General features: G+C 53.7%; 1 protein-coding gene across 11 annotated transcripts in view; it reads left to right on the forward strand.

Annotated features, from left to right (window-relative positions):
* Window positions 1-17,716, forward strand: part of DAB2IP (DAB2 interacting protein) — a 167,044-nt gene that overhangs the window by 118,618 nt on the left and 30,710 nt on the right. For 9 of the 11 annotated variants that reach the window (XM_071574628.1, XM_071574631.1, XM_071574632.1 and 6 more), the window contains 3 exons: window positions 7,596-7,749; window positions 14,430-14,528; window positions 16,635-17,189. In XM_071574628.1, coding sequence (XP_071430729.1) covers window positions 7,596-7,749; window positions 14,430-14,528; window positions 16,635-17,189 — 808 coding nt within the window. Of the gene's footprint in view, window positions 1-870; window positions 970-1,189; window positions 1,321-7,595; window positions 7,750-14,429; window positions 14,529-16,634; window positions 17,190-17,716 lie in introns of those variants that run through there. The other 2 variants (XM_071574637.1, XM_071574636.1) reach the window with 2 other exon arrangements.

A 17,716-nucleotide genomic window follows, 5' to 3' on the forward strand; every position in this document is an offset into this window, starting at 1 on the left:
ACCTGCGAATTTTGACTGGTTTGTCAGCGCCGTGCACGGTGGTGCTGCCTGGAGGGACGGTCCGTCTGGGAATCCGCCTTGGAAGTCCCTGGAGGAGGCGAGACTCGTGCCTGCTGCCTCGGGCAGGACCTGCCCGTCTCCCACTCTGAGACCTGCTGCCTTCTCCCAAGTATTCCTGTCACCTGGGCATGTTTCGCACTGCTCTGCTTTTCTCCTCCAATGCTGACCGGCCTTTGCAGCCCCGGTGTCGGCTTTCTCCGCTGATCCGGAGCCGCCTCACATGAGCTGGAGGATTTGTGCTTTGCTGCAGACATGGACAGTAGCCTTTGAAAAGTGGAAGAGGAAGCAGCCAGCAGTAACAGGCAGGGACAGTGCCATGTGGTGGTTTTTCATTTACTAGATAGTCCTACTTTGTTCTTGATGAGTAATGGAGGCATTTGAATATGCCAGGATGACAGCAGCAGTCTGGCTCTGGGAACGTGTCGGCGTGGGCTGGGTGAGGATGGTGGCAGTCGGGACAGTGGGACCATGCCGTGCAGCCTCCCCCTCTCCTCTCCGCTGCCTCCCATCTCCTGTGCCGCTCAGCTGCTGCCGCGGGCCCCGCGTGCCCTGAGGCTGCCCGGGGAGCCCCGCGGAGCCCCCGCCGATGCGGGGTGCGGGCCATGGCTCACGGAGGGGCCGCGGGCTGCTGCTGCAGGCGCTACTCCATGCTGTGGATCGCGCTGCTGCAAAGGTCAGTGACTCGGCTCCCAAACGGGAAAGGAATGCGGAGCGCGGCCGAGGGCAGGGACGGGCGGGCCGTCCCTCCCCTCCGCTGCCGGGGCCGGTGCGGGTGCGGGTGCCGGGCCGGGGGACGCTGCGGGGCCGCGGCCGCCCCACGCGGGGTCCCGCAGCGCTGCGTTTCTCCCCCGCTTCATCACAACCACGCAGCGAGCGCGGCGGGGCGGCACAGGCGGGATGCGGAGCGGGGTGAGCGGCCCGGGGGGCGCTGCGGGGAGGGCGGTGCGGGACCCCCCGCACCCGAGCGCGGGGAGCGGCGATGCGCTCCCGCGGCCCCCCGGAGCCCCCCGCGCCTTGCCCGCGCTCCGGGGGCGGCGGGCCCGGGGCTCTGCCCAGCTACAGCGCAGCCAATGGGCCGCGGCGGGGCGGGGCGGGGCGGCGGCGGGGCCGGTCCGGAACGGGGCCGGGGGCGGCGGGGCCGGGCCGGGGGTCCCCGCCCGCGGCGGCGGCGGCGGTGGGAGCGCGGCATGGCCCGGCCCGGGCGGGGCGGCGGCGGAGCGGGGACAGCGGCGCGGCGGGGGCCGGGGCCGGGCCCTGCGGGTGAGCGGTGCGGGCTGCCCGGGGGTCTGAGCGGGTGCGGGGCTGCCCGGGGGTCTGAGTGACCGAGTGCGGGATGTCCGAGGGCCTGAGTGGGTGCGGGGCTGCCTGGGGGTCTGAGTGACCGAGTGCGGGGTGCCCGGAGGTGCGCGGCTCCTGCGCGGCCAACGCGAACTCTCCGCGCAGCGCCCGAAGCGGGGCCGGGATGCGGGGCGGGTGCGGGAACGGGAGCGGGGCCGGGGCGCGGAGGCCGCCGCGCTGGAGGGATCGGTGCTGGCAGCGGCTCCGGCCCGGCCCGGCCCGGGGATGTGCGGCCCCTCCGTGTCCTCGGCCTGGGGATGGGATGGGATGGAATGGGATGTGCGGCCCCTCTCCGTGCTGTCGACCCGGGGATGGGAGGGGATGTGCGGCCCCCTCCGTGCGCTCGGCCCGTGTGTTCGCCGTTTGTTTCCATGGCTCGGTTCGTGCCCGTGCCCGGCTCGGCGGCCGCGGGGCGGGGATGGGCCTCGCGGTTCCATTTCCGTGTGGTCGGTCCAGCAGGACGGATCCTGCCTCGCCTTCGCCGCCCTGTCCAGATGCCGCCTCCGGGCTGGTGTTACGCAAAATGTCAGGGATGGGAATCAAAGGCTCCGTCCCCACCCTCTCTCTCCCCCGTGGGAGGCGGTGAGCCCGGGGGCTCCGGGGCTCGGGCTCGCTGCCGCAGCTGCACAGCAGCATCCCGGGTTCGCTGCCATGGACGTGCCCGGGTGTTCCCCAGGCCGGGGCTGTGACAGCGGCTCCTTCTCAGGGCTGTGCTGTGGCTCGGGCTCCAAACTGGAGTGGTGGATCTGTCAGTGCTGTTTGCATCAGATGTGCCCAGGTCTAGCTCTATTTAGGTTGATGTGATAAGAAAAGATAATTTTTTTATATTAAGTGTTGATTTCTGTTAAAAGCGACATGTTGGTGCCGTTCTGCTCATGGGAAAGAAGGAGAAGGTACTTCCTTAGCTCCTTAAGAACATTTTTGGTGATTGAAACACAAGTATACATTTCTGATCACCTTTCTGATGCCCTTTCCTTGCTTTTGCATTTCCTCTCAGCTTGTCACAAATGCCATCATTGCCCTTGCTGGTTGGGCTGGGCTGGGCTTGCAGGTTGGCACTGACAAACTTGCCAGTGGCACGTTGTTAAACAAACAAATACCCACGCTCAGGTGAATGTCACGGGTTAAAATCATCCTTCAGGTTTGCTCTGGCAAAAACAACGTTTGGAATCTGGTAGGAGCTGACAGAGTCCTTTTGAATGTAATTAATCCTGCTGCCGGTTGAAACTGAGAACAGTGTAAAAACAAGGGCAGGCATTAATAAGTTTAATTACATGTCCTTTGTGTTGCTCAGGGAAGGTGTTGCATTAGTAAGGGTAACCTGTAACGCCAGGTTCCCATCACGAGTGTGCTGGGCAGTGTTTCCCAAGCAGAAATCAGCAACTGGACTTCAGGAACCGGCAGGAGAAAGTTCAGGGTAGCAACTCATAGAGAAGGATGTGCTGCTGCTTGCTGAGACTTCATCCCCATAGGAAAAAAACCCCTCTTCATCTCCTGGGAGCATGCAAGTTCTCTTGTGCTGTTTTTGGTGGTTCTTCCCATCCCTTTGGTGTTTATTGTTACCCTGAAGCAGGATCAGGCACAGGGGAGGGAGGGATGAGAAGTCCCAGCAGTGCTCGGGGGGTCAGCGGGAAGTTGGCACTGGGGTGTTGCTGCTGGGCTCTGGGGAGGGCTGCAGTGGGGACAGTGGGGAGCAGTGCAGCCCTGGGAGCAGCCTGGGCCCTGCAGGGCATACCCAGTGTGACCCAGCAGCAGTGGGGCTCAGGTGGGACAGCAGGCACAGGGCAGAGCTCCCTGGCTGCCCCACAGACCTGGCAGGGGGTGGCGGGTGATTTACTCCCATCTGCGGCTGCTAAAAATCCTTCTCCCATCTGATGTTGCAAATCAATTTACTGGAGTTGTCCACTTTGTTCTCAGTCATAACAAACCCCTAATCCCTGGGCTGGAGACAGATTTAAATTCTGTCTATGCTGCATGTGGATCTGACAGTCTGTTCTGCTGCTTTTGGGCACGGAGGGACCCCCTGCAGTGGCACGTGTTGGGGAGGGGGTCAGGGCTGCCCCAGGAACCTGTTCCCAGCTGGGCACAGAAAGCACTGTCAGCCTCAAAAAGCTGCATGCAGGGAATCCATCCTGACCAGGAAAGGTGTCACAGAGTCCAACTGTAATTTAGGAGATCACATCCCTCTGCCACTGGGGAGGCATTCACAGCTGGCTCTGCAGCTGGTTAATGGGACATCTTTAGCTCAGTGCCTGGACTTCCTTCAGAATTCCCCAGTTTGCTTGTGCTCTCGGAGCAGAACAGTAGGAGATTTAAGAAAGGCTCCTAATGTTTTTTCCCTGTGTTTCAGTGTTGCATTCTGTGTCTTCTCCATCCCTCTGCAACTACTCAGTCAGGTTCCCTGGTTGTTTCTGTCTCCCGAAAACAGTCAGGAATGTTCTCATCATAAAACCACAGGAGCAGCAGCTGGGTGGTTTCAGGCAGGTGAGGCTCTGAAATGAGAACCAGTAGGGCTGTCTCTTTGTTGGCCCTGTTTGCTGCTACTCCACTGCTCAAAAGCCAGCCCTGAAGCTGGATGAGGAGAGGATGGATTGTGTCTCCATGCCTGTTTCTCCAGGTCCTCCCTGCAGTCCACGTGATCCTGGTTGGACTGGGTGTGCTGTCACAGCCTGCTGATACTCAGCTGGCTGTGGAGGGGATGCATCCTTCACATGGTAATGGTTTATGACTTTATTATTTAGCACAACAATCCTCTCTCATTGCTCTCGGGCAGCAAAGCTCTTTCTTTAATAACCAGACTGGCTGCTGCTCTGTAGGACTCGCCAGGTCAGTGCCAGTAGCAGTAATGTTATTTCTCTTTAGAACTAATGTGCTCTTTTATGAGATTTTTTTCCTCCCCCCTTCATTTCAACTGAACTTCAGGCAAGTAGAAAGGGATTAAAAAAAGGCCCTTGGCAAAAAGAACAGAATGTGCTGTTTGGAAAGAGGGTTTCCTGCTGTGAGATGGCTCTGGGCAGCTGGCCGGTCCCACCACATTAAAACAAAGGTGTGGGGTTGGAATTGGATCAGCTGACGTGAACCAGGATGGGACCTGGAATACACAGTGAGTTATTGGAGCAAGAAGTGGGTTGGGCCCCACAGGCAGAGTCTTGAGCAGTGGTGGCAGGGACATGAATCTGAACCAAGTGGCTCTGTCATCCTGGGAGTGTGTTCCCCATGGGCAGATGGTGTTCCAGGGCCCTTTGGCTGTTGGGGAGTGGGGTGGCTCATGAGGAGCACAGGTTTGCAGGGGCCCTGCTGTCTCTGCCTCCTTGGATGCTGCTTTTGGGGTCAGGAAAGCAGCTCATGGCCTTTCTCTGTGCAAAGGGAAGGTGTGGGAGCAGCAACAGGGACTCTCCCAGTAAATGGGCTCCTACTGCCAATGCCGTGTCACCGAGGGACAGGAGTGCTCTCCCTGCTCTGGAACAGTATGAAAATGAAAGGACCAAGTGCCCTTTGAAGGCAGGTGGTGTGCAACAACCCTGCTGCCTCTCCAGGGTGTTTGCAGCCCCCTCAGACCATGCTGTGCTGCTGTGGGTTAGGGCAGTGGCATCAGGGCAGCCCTGGGTACTGGGAGGGGGCTCTGCTCATCCTGCACTGCCAGGGCTGAGCTGGCACAGATCCCTCATCCCTGCCACCAGGATTTCCAACAAGAGTCTCTAATTAATGACATCTCCCAACTTAGCTCTCAATACAGAGACAGATGCTGGGTTTTTAGGGCTGGTTTGAGTCCTGCAGTGCTCCCTCTGCACAGAGCAGCATCTGGTGAGAAATGTGGCTGCTGCTGACCTGGGTTGGACCCGCTGGGCCGCTCAGGAGCAAGAGCAGCATCGTGGGAGCAGGTCCTGCCGAGGCAAGGCCCTGACAAATAACCTCCCTGAAAAAATCCTGGTCATTTTAGGGTTCCCAGAGGCAGCCAGCAGAGCGTGGAGGGGTATAAATACACATTTGCTGAATTTGGTGAGAGTATAATATGTCCTGAGAAACTCCCCCCTGGTAATTCTTTGTACTGAACATCTGCATTCCCACCCGTGGCCTTGCAGCTGCACTAGTTTTAAATGAAAAATAGACTTGATGTGTTTTAATTTTAACAAAAATTCTTTGGCCAGCATGAAGCAGTGCAGCTTGGTGGTGTGTGTGTGAGTTTGTAGTCCTGAGCTGTGGGTTTAGATTATCAGTATTTATATTAGTCTGCACAACAATGCAAGTAAATAACCAACTGCAGCTCAGTTATCTACCTTTTCTAATTTCATCCTAAAAATATGGAAATAAAATTGACCATAACTGCCTGGATTCTGGGTTTTTCTGGATGGGGTGAGCAGTCTGTATTGTCAGTTCCTGAGCTGCTGGATATTGGTTCTGCCCTCAGCAGCCAGAGGTAACTTGATCTGTCTGCCTGTATTAGAGTTAATTTACAGTACCATTCAGAGGAGAAGGAGAGGGACCCTTTTCTGTGAAAATAGTGCAAAATTGCCACAAAGTACTGGGAAATGACTGTGCTGGGTTCCTAAAGATCAATTTATTCACCATAGAGATACGGGGTGAGTGGGCAGTTGAGAATATTGCTAATGGCATAGAGAGCCTTTGCTGGGAAGCTGCAGCTCCTGATCCAGCACAGGGCTCTGCCAACAGCCCAGGCTGGGGGTTGTCCCCTTGGAGAGACCGCGGTGTTGGTTGTTCTGCAGGTGTTTTACAGGCACTGCCTTGGGAGGTGTGTGGGGACGGTGCTGTCCCCGAGCCCTCGGGCAGTGTGTCCCCAGGCTGGGTGTCCTGCAGTGCTGCTGGCCAGGAGGGTGGCCCCTGGCACTCAGAGCTGTCCATTTAACATGCTGAGCCACAGAACCAGCTGCGGGCAGTTCTGTTATCACCTGGGGCTTCATCCATGGCCTGAATCTTAATGGCAAATCTAGAGAAGCACCTGTTTATCTCCTGCTGCCCTTTATCTCAGAATCTCCTTGGGCTGTTTCTGGATTCAGCCTGGCCTGTGATTCACTGGAAGCAATGAATTTTGCATGCACTGTTGACATTTCCCTCTGTTTGGGTCAGCCCTATTCTGGAGGACAGCAAAACTCAACCCAGAGAGCAGAGCAGTCCGGAGTATACTGGGAGCATTGTTGTTTCACTCAGGAAAGGCCATGCTGAGAATATCACAAACTCCTCTTATTGCTGTCCTTCCATGCCTTGGGAGGAGGATCATGCTCTTTGTAGACAGGGTCTCTTTGCAAGCCCCTAAAGTGCTTGCCAGAGGTTTTAGAGGTCAGAGTGACCGTGATGAGAGCTTTGACATACGAATATTTGACATGGTGCAAGCCTAGAGAAGGCAGCTGCTCCCTTTGCTCTCAAGTTAGCTTTTCCCTTGCAGCTTTATGGTTTTGCTGTGTGTTCCCTGGGACTACTTAACTATCTTTTATTTTTCTCCCCCTTGAGCTCTCTGGTTTTGCTTTAAGAGTTACAGCCCCATTGATTGTATTGGCTGTCTCAGAACTGGAGCTCTGCTCGCTGTCTGTGGGCTCCCTGCTGCTAAATGCTGCCAGTGGGACTCCACAGCATTTACATCAGTCGATGGGGCTATCACAGCCTTATTTTCCACACTGTCCCTGTCCTGGGCATGTGTGTAACAATCAGAGAGAGCACACGAGCCCTGGGGTTACTGGTTACACAGTGTGGATCCCCGTGCTGGCTCTGTCTGTGCTGGGGGTGTTGGGGGCTTTGGGGGCTCAGCACCAGGGGCTGCAGGGCCTGGGGTGCTGATGGGAGAGCAGTGGGTGCTGGGGCCAGCTGGCATCTGTGAGGTACCCACCCTGGGAAGTGCCATTCAGCAGCACCACACCTCAGGAACACTGTGCACCTGGGAAGTCTCACCCAGCAGGTGTGGTGGCCATTTAAAGCCTCACTCAGCTGTGCAGAGCCCCACAGTCTGCAAACCTCTAACAACTGACTCGTGACTGCAGCAGAGTTGGGAGGAATTGTTTTACTGCTCATACAGCCTGTAATAGAAATTACAAATGAGCCAGTGTAGCAGGCCCTGCTCTTCAGGGCCCTGGGTTGTTTCGTGACAAAACAGTGCCCGGAATGCTCTGCAGTTGTTGCTGCCAGATGGACTGAACGGTTTCTCCGGGAAGTGGAGCATCCACTGACAGCGTTTGCTCTCCCTCCAGATCCCATCTAATGCCGAGGCTGAAAGAATCGCGCTCCCACGAGTCCCTGCTCAGTCCCAGCAGTGCTGTTGAGGCCCTGGATCTCAGCATGGAGGAGGAGGTGGTCATCAAGCCCGTCCACAGCAGCATCCTGGGACAAGACTACTGCTTCGAGGTGAGGAGCCGTCGGTGCGCGCGGGCGCCGCTGCCGTGCGGGGCTGGCAGGGCAGCCAGGTGTTGGTGCCACCTGGGGCTCTCACTGCTACACAATGTTCTGCTCTGAACTGCCACACAGAGACCATTCCATAGGCAGAAAATTGCTCCCATCATTCCAGGGAGGATCATATCCACACAGCCAGAGCAATGAGCTCCTTGTAAGCTGTGTTGCAGCAGAGCTTCCTGCTGGCACAGGTGCTGCCCTGCCTGGGGCTGTGCAGCAACAGAGCATCCATCTATTCGGAGTTTATGTTCCTACAGATCCTGGGAAGTGCTAATAGTCCCTACTCAGTGATCCCAAAGACATTGGATGTGGTCACAGAGCCAACCCACTGCTGTCAGTGGGAGTGTTGAGGACTTTGTCTAGAAAGCTGAAGCTTGGCTTGTTTGGGTAAATAGAAAAATCTGTGAGTATTTCAGATTATTTTGACATCTGTTATGGCATGTGGTTAGGTCTGTGCTAGCAGGAGTAGGACACGTACAAACCAGGCTGTAGTTGGATAATTCAATGTAGTTTGTCTTGGGAATCATTTGTCCTGAATTGTGGATGGCAAACTATTATTGCTTATGGCAGTGGCTGGGTACAGAACAGGGAAATGGTTTTCTCACAGTAATAAGGTGGCTGATACTTGTGTTTCTGTGAAGAGAAGGTAACCTGTTTGTGCCTGGGCATGGAAGGGCAGATAAATGGTGTGTCCATGCTTGGATTGTGCTGTAGGGCTGACAGTGCTCAGGCTGTCCTTGGATGGGCAGTGCTGGGTGAAAACACCTTGTCAGGCTCCAAGAGGAGCCAGACTGAGGAGACAAAGACTTTTTCTTTACTGAAATAGGCAGGTAACATGAAAACAGTCTTAGAAAAAACAGCCCCAAACACAAACTCCAGAGTGGGCTGGGGAATAAATTTTCCAGTGCTGCTCATTCTCTGAGGAATTGAGCAAGTGTGGTGGATCAGGAGGAGAACAGTTTTGTAAATTATATGGCCTCTGTTACATTCCACTCAAGAAAGATAAAATGAAGCTAGATGGAAAATAGATGTGACATCCATAATATAAGAGTTGTTTACCAATTCTGTTCAGCACACAGAGCAGGGGGAGGGAGGTGAACAGCACTTGCAGAAAGTCGACTGAGAGGGAAATTGCACAAGCCATACACTTGTAAGGAGGAAGAAAATTTTGGTTTTAAGTGAGTTGAATAAAGAGGAGTCACACAGGAAACATGAAAGTGTTAATTGCTGCAAACCCTGCAGAGGGGAGGAAGAATGCCAGGAGACAAAAGGGACATTGATTTGTGAGTGGTGGCCTCTCACCAGCAAGCTCCAGCAGCAGGAGGGACCGAGGTGAGAGCTAAATGGCACATGGTGGCAGTGCCTTGGCCCAGGGTCTCCAGAGGGCCTCTCCAGACTGGGAGTGAGGTCGGCACTGGGATGGGTTTGCAGGTCTCCTGGGATCCCTGGTGGGTGCCAGGCCGGGGCCACAGCCTGCCAAGCACTCGGGTAGCACTGGTGGACACAAAGTGAGGGCATTGCCTTTGGGCAGGGCAGGGCCAGAGGAATGTGCCCAGGCCAAGGGGTGGGGTGGGGTGGGATGGGATGTGTGGCTGTGCTGGCCCCTCCAGACCCCAACCTGTGCAGGGATCATCACCTGCTCTCCATGTCAGGCACTGGTGAAAGCTGGGCCACAAAACAGCATGAGCATCTTCTCCTTCTCCAGGTGTGAATGTCACCTTGTCACCAGTGTTTCCTGAGGGTCCTGGCAGTGGCCTGTGATTCCAAGAGTCTCTTGGCATTCCTTTATCTGAGAGCACAGGCAGAGTCTGGCCAAGGCTGCTGCCCTTTCCTGGGAGTTCAGCAAGAGCTGCATTACCTGCAGTGGTTCCTGGGAAAGTTCTGCTGGAAGTCTGCACAAGGCAGAAGGGAAAATGGAAGCTGATGGCCCAGAGCCATCATCTCACTGCTGTGTGTGGGAACGCTGAAGGGTGAGAAGCTCAGCAGATGACATTTCTTGGTCAGAGCTCCTTTCTCAGGGCAAGTGAGAAGGTCACAGGGACAAGGGGAACTGAGATATTTCCTGTACAGTGGGTTGTGAATGTGCTGTGGTTGTGGTTGGCCTGTTGAGGCTGTTGTGGATCTGCTCTCTGGGGAGATCTGTCAGGACCAGCAGGTTTGGGTCGCTGCTGTTGGGCAGTGCCAGCCTGTCCCAGTCCTGAACTCCCTTCTCCTGGCAGTGGGGTGGCTGTGCAGGGACAGCGCCTCGGGAGCTGTTCCATCCCCAGCTGGCCGTGTCTGTAGGGTCTCCCCTGTGCATGGCACAGTGTGGCACAGCTTTTGCCACACCACAGCACCAGGGCAGCCTCCTGGGCTGGGGGCAGGACAGGACAGCAGGGTCTGCCATGGCTGCAGATGGAGCAGAGCGGGCTCGGAGCAGGAACTGGCAGCACACCCAGACGGAGACAAAAGCGAGAGGTGCCAGAGCCATCTGCAGTGGAAAACAACCAAGTGGCTCGTTGGGAGGCAGCTGGTGGAGGAAGGTGCAGGGAATTGTTCTTCTCCTTCAGCCCCACCGACCTGCATTGGGATGTGCTGGGCTCTGCTGGGATGGGCACTCAGCAGCAGGGCAGGGCTTTGCCATGGGCTGCATTCAGCCTTTTCTGCTTAGTTTTGTGAAACTTGCTTTTTTTCCTGCCTTGCTCAGTACTTGGCAGTCAGTATTTACTTATTTTCTTCATTGATTTTTTTTTTAAATTACTCAGCATCATCTTCTTTTCTCCTGATAAGACTTCCCAGTCAGCAAATCATCCCGTGCCACTGCACATCCTGCGTGTGCTAAACATACAGTGGGCACCTTCTCCAGGAATGGAGCCTCCAAGGCCAGGCTCCCAGAGCCTGGTCTGGCCCTGCTGTTTGTGGGTCCTGGGCCAGGCAGGGCATCAGGACCGAGGGGCTCTCTTAGGGTTGGCACCCCAAAGCCTGGCCTGCTCCCAGCTCGTGCCTGTGCTGTCCCGGGACACAGCTGGGAGAAGGACAAACTGTGGGTGCTGTGACACACCTGAGGCTGTGCTGCCTCACCCTGGCCCTGCCTCAGCACAGGAGAATGTGGGGCACTAAATTGCACCCCACTGATGTGCTCCAGCTGTGCCAACATTGGCCCTTCGTGAGGGGCCGGCGAGGGCAGCGCTGGTGCCCCTGGCACAGGGCGGGGGTACAGACCAGCTGAGCCACAGCTGGTCCTCCTGAGACCCTCTGCACACGGGGGGAGGAGCTGAGGGAACTCACTTGTCACCTCCAGCTACTCCATGGAGATCCCTTTAAGTGAGGAACCCACCCTGTACCTAAAACTTCGTTAAAATGGCAAGATTTTATCTGAGTGAAGAGATCACCCATCCAAGGACTGGGGAAAATGGATGGGAATAAGTAACATTTCAGAAATTAATGAGTTTTATTAATTGAGTTCATCCTGTATATTAACAGTATTCTAGCATATCCAAAATCTTGATGAGAGCAGAATACTGACTTGATAAAGATAATTAATATCTCGTAAAGATCATTAATGCCATATGATATTTAGGTCAGAACTCAAAAGCTGGGGTGTGATTGCAGATCTGGGGAAAATTACATTTTTGGTCACACATGGTAGATGGAACCTTCAGCTCCCATCAGATCACGACACACTTCATATCTGACACATGATTTTCTCCTCCTCTCACTTCAATTTGACAGTTACAGGTTTTTTAGGGTTTGAGTGATTAATTAATTGATAATTATTTTTAAACCAAATAATTAATTTTGCCATGATAACTCATGTGTTGACTTAAGCGTGGCAAGAAAATATATTAGATATTCAGCTTAACAGATAGTTGTTAAAACCTGACAGTGAATTAACAGCTTCAGTAGAAGGACAGCTGAATGACATGGCTGTTTGGAAATGATCCTCCCTGCAGCTCTGGGGTCCATGTGTGCCACCAAGGAGAACTTGTCTTTAGCAGAGCATCTTTCAACACCTGCCAAAGAAATCTTAATTCTCCTTCATGGATGAGCTTCCAAGTTTCCTACCAAATCCTGCAGATCTGAGGACATTTCCAAACACATTTGTACACCCAACCCCATCAAAACCAAAGAGCCAAACACAGAGCTGGGTGACAAATGGCCTCTGAGGCAATGGACTAATGGTGTCCTTTACTGAGAGGTGTATTGGACTGTTCCACCTTTATTATAAACTGATTTCTATGTGATTGGTGGGGATGGGGTTTGTGGGCTTGGTCAGAACATCAGTGGCCTGAGGGTTTTCCCTGCTGTGAGTGCAGAAACTTGGCTCTGACACCTGCAGGGCACTGTGGCTGTACCAGGAGTGTCAGGACTTTGATGGATTGGGCTTCAACATGAGTGGCTTTGAGTTTTCTGCAGCTGAATTAGCTGAATAAGGCTCAGGGTCTGATCTGTGAGGTTCATGTCTGAAGAACTCCCTGGGAGGCTCAGAAATTCCCATCCCTGGGGCAGGTGGGGAGCTGCCTGGAGCAGTTGCTCCCTTGCTGTGCATCCTGGCGTTACTTCTCTCCCAGTTCTGGCCTTAAAACTGTTGCTGAGTGTTTCTGCTGTGCTGTTCATGTTTGTGGTTGGTGTTAGGATGGCACAGCACTGTGTCCCAGAAGCATTTCACAGAATCCCAGGCTATTCTGAGCTGGAAGGGACACCCAAGGATCATCAAGTCCAACTCTTCAGTCAATGGCCCACACAGGGGATTGAACCCATGACCTTGGTGTTATTACAACCAAGTTTTAACCAACAACAGCTCAGCTGTGTGTCACCTCTCCGTGGTGTCACTGCCTGCCAGGACTGTGAGCTCCCTCTGGGAGGAGGATCAGGATGCAGGACTCTGGCAGAGCAGGGCGTGGGCAGCACGTGGCACAGGCAGAGTGTGTGTGGTACCTCCTGGGTGCCACCAGAACTCTGTGTGGGGACGTGCAGGGATGGAGGTTCACAGCAGTGAAGAGATGGGGCAGATGGGTTTGTAATGGGAGGCTTGGGAGAAGCTGGGAGTGCTCCAAAGCATGGAAGGTGCTGGAGGGATCACACTGCTGTGCCTGCTAATGTGGAGTCTGTTCTTGGAACTGGAAGTGCTCTGAAAGATATATTTTACAGGCAGAGTATAAAAGCATGTAAGGACAGGGAAGAGTGTCTGTCTGGAGGAGAAAGCCTCTGGAATATCAAGGGTTGGAAGATTTCTTGCATTTTTATGTAAAGACAGGACAGGTCTCTTCTCATTCTGTCCTGGTTGGATGTGTGTGTTCAAAGGAAGGGATGTGTTCAACTTATCATTGAGGTTTGCTAATGACAAATGTTAGCGAGTGCCAGCTCTGCTGTGCGAACAGGTTGGGCTTCTGGGAGATACATGAAATTAGAGGAGATTGTGTCTCCCAGGAGCCGATAACCCAGTGCACAGTGTGTAAACACAAACACTGGGAGATGATAAAGCACTCAGAAATAACTCTGCAGGTTGAGACTGGCGGAAATGAAGCTCAGAGGGGAGTTATTTGCAGCACCAGCCAGGTCTGTGTGGGCTCCCAGCAGAGCTGCACATGGGCAGTGTGGCTGGACAAAGGGCCAGGTGACCACCAGGGATGACCACCACGTTGCTGGGGTCAGGACCAGCAGGACTGCAGGAGGTGGCAGTCTGGGGAGTGTCTGTGTAGGAGAAGGTGCAGGAAACTGTTGGCCTTGGCTCAGTACTTGGTGCCAAGGAGATTTGCTGTAGTGGACAGGAAGAAAGTTTAGTGCTTTTGTTCTGTTCTGGTCTGCCAGTCAGCGGTGCTTCCATGGCTGTTCTTGGGGAGCAGGGATGTGGTGAGGAGTAAGGGGGACTTGCACCACTGGAAATGTCACTGCTGTGGGTCTGCTTCCCAAAGCCTGGCTATGAAATCCCAATGGCCAGAGAAGGTCACCCAAATACTGCAGATAATCCCTTGGGGTGATCCTGGAAACCTGAGAGTTGACAGGAAGGTTCAGCAGCACTTCCCCAGCCATCCCCAGGATAGGAATCCCAGCCTGTTCTCCCCAGCTGGGGACTGGGTGCTGGGAGCTCCTGAGTGCCCTGGGCAGGCTCTGAGCTGGTGTGAGTTTGTACCATGGCCAGGAGTGGGGGGAATGTTCTGTCCCCATGTGCTTCACAGCCTGGGCTCCAAAGCAACAGGACCCCCAGGGGGAAGGTGGGAAACCAGCCTTTCTGGGCCTGCTGTTCTGCTGGAAACCAGGAATGGGTTGTTGCTGTCACAGGCCTTGGGTTGGCCTGGAGGGATGCCAGGTAACCTCTTGACGTTCCAATTTATCTTTAGTTCATCTAAGAATTTGCACTCACTCAGTTGTGGAACTTGGTGGTTTAAAGCATCACATGCATGGGGCCCACTATCCAGTGTTTTCTGGTGTGGAAGAGGAGAAGTAATTGGAATTTGCTTCCATGATTATTTCTGTGACACACAGAGTTGTCCTGTTTTTCAGCCAGCCTTAGGGGCTGTTGCTTCATGCTCGGGTAAAGCTGTTTACTTTAAAAAAAAATAAAATCCACTAGCATCTTCCCTAAGTCCCCTCTCCCCCCAGATCATGGTCTGCAGTGTGCTGGTCAAGACATAATCCTGTTCCTCTCCCTGTAGGTGACGACTTCATCAGGAAGTAAGTGCTTCTCGTGTCGTTCTGCAGCAGAGCGAGATAAATGGATGGAGAACCTGCGCCGTGCTGTGCACCCAAATAAGGTAGTGCTGTCAGGAGCTGCCCTGCTCTGCCCAGCTCCTCCTCACTGCATTTCTTAGCCCAGAGCAGGGAGCAGCAGGGCATGTACTGTCATTGCAGAGAGCAGGTGTAACTCTGGCTCAGCCTTTTTCCATATTGCTTTCTTCCTACAATTATATTTACAGGCAAGTGCCAATTATTTTTTCCCCTCTTTTCTCAGCACTTGCTTCTTCAGCTGGTGCTAAGAATTGATCAGACCTGAGGAATCCTCAGTGTTGCTCTGTTATTGATGGCACTTGCCACCTGTGTGGGGCTTTCACCTCCCAGGAGCTCTGGGGCAGACTCCGGTGGCTGCCAGCACAGTTACAGGACTGAATAGCCTGAAGAGTTCCCGTGGCAGTTCCTGGCACTGCTGTAGGTGGTGCAGGAACTCAGGTGCCCATTACAATGAGTTTTGGGGGCAATAGTGCAGTGCAGCTTTCCCTTCTCCAGCCAGCTGAGGTGCAAAGTCACCTGCTCTGGGATTTACAGGAACAAATCCTTCCTTTCACTGCAACACAGGGACACCCACTGTGTGCTTTTATGGCCCACTAAGACAGTACATCCTGAAATAAAACATCCAGCTCTTCTCCCTGTCTGCACTGGAGCTGGCTGTGAAGGCTGGTCAGGAGTCATGCAGGTTCCACAGCTGGTGAGCTCAACCAGGGCTTGTCCTGCCAGCCAGAGAAGACACAAATGATGGGATCCTGTGAAACCATTGCTGGTGTCAGAGCCACATAACTGTGCACACAAGCTCAGTCCAGGCCTGGGGGGCTCTACAGGAGCCCTCAGTCTCAGAGTTTGTTGTTCCCAGTGCAGAGCCAAATGTCAGGATAAAAGATTTCCTTCAACATCAGAGCGGGAGCAGTGGAGGGGAGAGGGGAACGTCTGCCTCTGGCAGTGTGTTCTGGATGTGGAGTTGAGTGGCTCCAGGGCTTTCTGAGGGCAGCAGCCCTGGTGGTGCTGACCTGAGAGAGCTGTGTAAGGTCTGTGTGGTCACAGTAGTGTGAGAGAAGTCCTGGGGGTATGGGTTGAGGCTGGGCATGCCACTATGGCTTTTTGCTGCAGTGCAAATCCATTTGGAAGTGTGGCCTCATCTCCAAACACGCAGTAACTGATGGCTCATCATTTTTGTTTGAGTTCATGCACAATAAACTCTCAGTATCTGACTTGAAATTTCTGTCAGGAATTCAGTGTTCTGGTGCAGTTCCTGTGTGTGCTTCCTGAACCTACAGTGCTCCATTGTGGAATTGCAGCAGGAGTGTTCCTGCCCAGACTCCTGGGCTGAGCAGGGTGAGCCGTGGCTGCTGTTCCACTGAGGGGTTTCCAAACAAAACAGGTTTTGCAGAATCCCAGCAGCAGTTCAGCTGCCAGTGCTTTATCTTTCAAGTCACTCCTGCAACAAATCCCCCTGGATGTCCTTCCAGGATGAGGTCAGCATCACGAGGGAGCTCGGAAAGATCCACGGTATTCTTGGCTCTGGAATTGTTTAAAACATATCCAAGGCAAATTTCTATTTCTGAATTGTCAGGATTACCCCATGGGACTCACTCTCCTTCCCATAGTTCCTCTCAGTGTTTGACTGGGGTGCTCTGGACTGCTGCCCTCAAACATGGTTTCTTCCCTGCCAGAGGTGGTGGCATTCCCTGGGTGTGCATTCACATCTCTTTATGTTGCTCTCTTAGAAAGGAAATGAACTCCAGGGCTGTGAAATACCTGTAAAATCTTCTGCTTTGCAAAAGCCATTCATGATCAATGAGGTTCTTTTGTTTCTTTGGAGACCCTCTTGGCAGGGAGTGGGAAATAGTACATAGATGATTTGGAGGGGGTTTATCTTCCCTGTTCCTTATATTAATTGGCACCAACAGACATGGAGAGCACGGTGATATTTTGGAAAATTAACATAAGTAGTGTTATTATGCAAATTCCTGAGAGCCAGTATTTCCTTAAAATAAAATGTAATTAAGCCTCCGCTCATTTAGCATATCCGAAATAATTAACTCATATCTGCAGTTTTGTTGTGCTTGGCTTGGTGGTTGTTTTTTTTTAATTGACCTTTTCTTCTTTGCATCTTTTCTCTTTTTTTTCAGGACAACAGCAGAAGGGTAGAGAATATGTTAAAGTTATGGATTATTGAAGCCAAGGACCTGCCAGCTAAGAAGAAGTACTTGTGTGAATTATGCCTGGATGACGTTCTTTATGCACGAACTACCTGTAAATTGAAAACTGATAATGTCTTCTGGGGGGAGCACTTTGAATTCAATAACCTCCCATCGCTCAAAAACATTACGGTGCACTTATACAAAGAGACTGACAAGAAGAAGAAGAAGGACAAGACCAACTTCATTGGGCAGGTGAACATCCCAGTGAGCTCGGTCACGGGCAGGCAGTTTGTGGAGAAGTGGTACCCGGTGGTGAGCGCCAACCCCGGCAAGGGCAAGGCCCCCGGGCCCATGATCCGCATCAAGGCCCGCTACCAGAGCATGAGCATCCTGCCCATGGAGATGTACAAGGAGTTTGCTGAGTACATCACCAACAACTACATGGTGCTGTGCTCGGTGCTGGAGCCGGCGCTGAGCGTGAAGAGCAAGGAGGAGATGGCGGCGGCGCTGGTGCACATCCTGCAGAGCACGGGCAAGGCCAAGGTAGGACCCTCCATCCTCCATCCTGTCCCACCAGGGAGCGTGGGGAGCAGAGGCTTGTGCTGGGCTTGGGGAGTCTCCACCTCAGTTGGGCCTCAGGCCCAACCAGCCGTCATTAATACGCTCTGGTTTTCCTCTAATTATACGCAAGTTGGTAACACAGCACAAATTGCTTAATTAGCAAAGAGGTCAGTGGGGCCATGAGATACCAACTGAGTCACTTTTCTCTCCTGTTGGAGACTCAGGGGCCAGGTTCCTGCTGATTAAACAGACACAGATGTGGAAGTGAGCAAGGAGGCAGTTCTGAGGGCTGGAGTGTGAGCAGTGCTGGCCTGAGCTGAGCAGCCCCTGTGTGGGGGATGTTCTGGGGAGCACAGCAGGTTCCCACTCTGCGGGAGCTGAATGGGATCGAGCAGCCTTGTGAGAACTCCAGAGCAAGTGGTGTGGGCACACGTGTCTCTGGATCAGCTCTTGGTCTCCAGGGTCTGTCCTGCTGCTCTTGGAGGGGGGAAAGCCCAGGGGTGCTCACA

The sequence above is a fragment of the Pithys albifrons genome, chromosome 20, assembly GCF_047495875.1.
Source record: "Pithys albifrons albifrons isolate INPA30051 chromosome 20, PitAlb_v1, whole genome shotgun sequence".
NCBI lineage: Eukaryota > Metazoa > Chordata > Aves > Passeriformes > Thamnophilidae > Pithys > Pithys albifrons.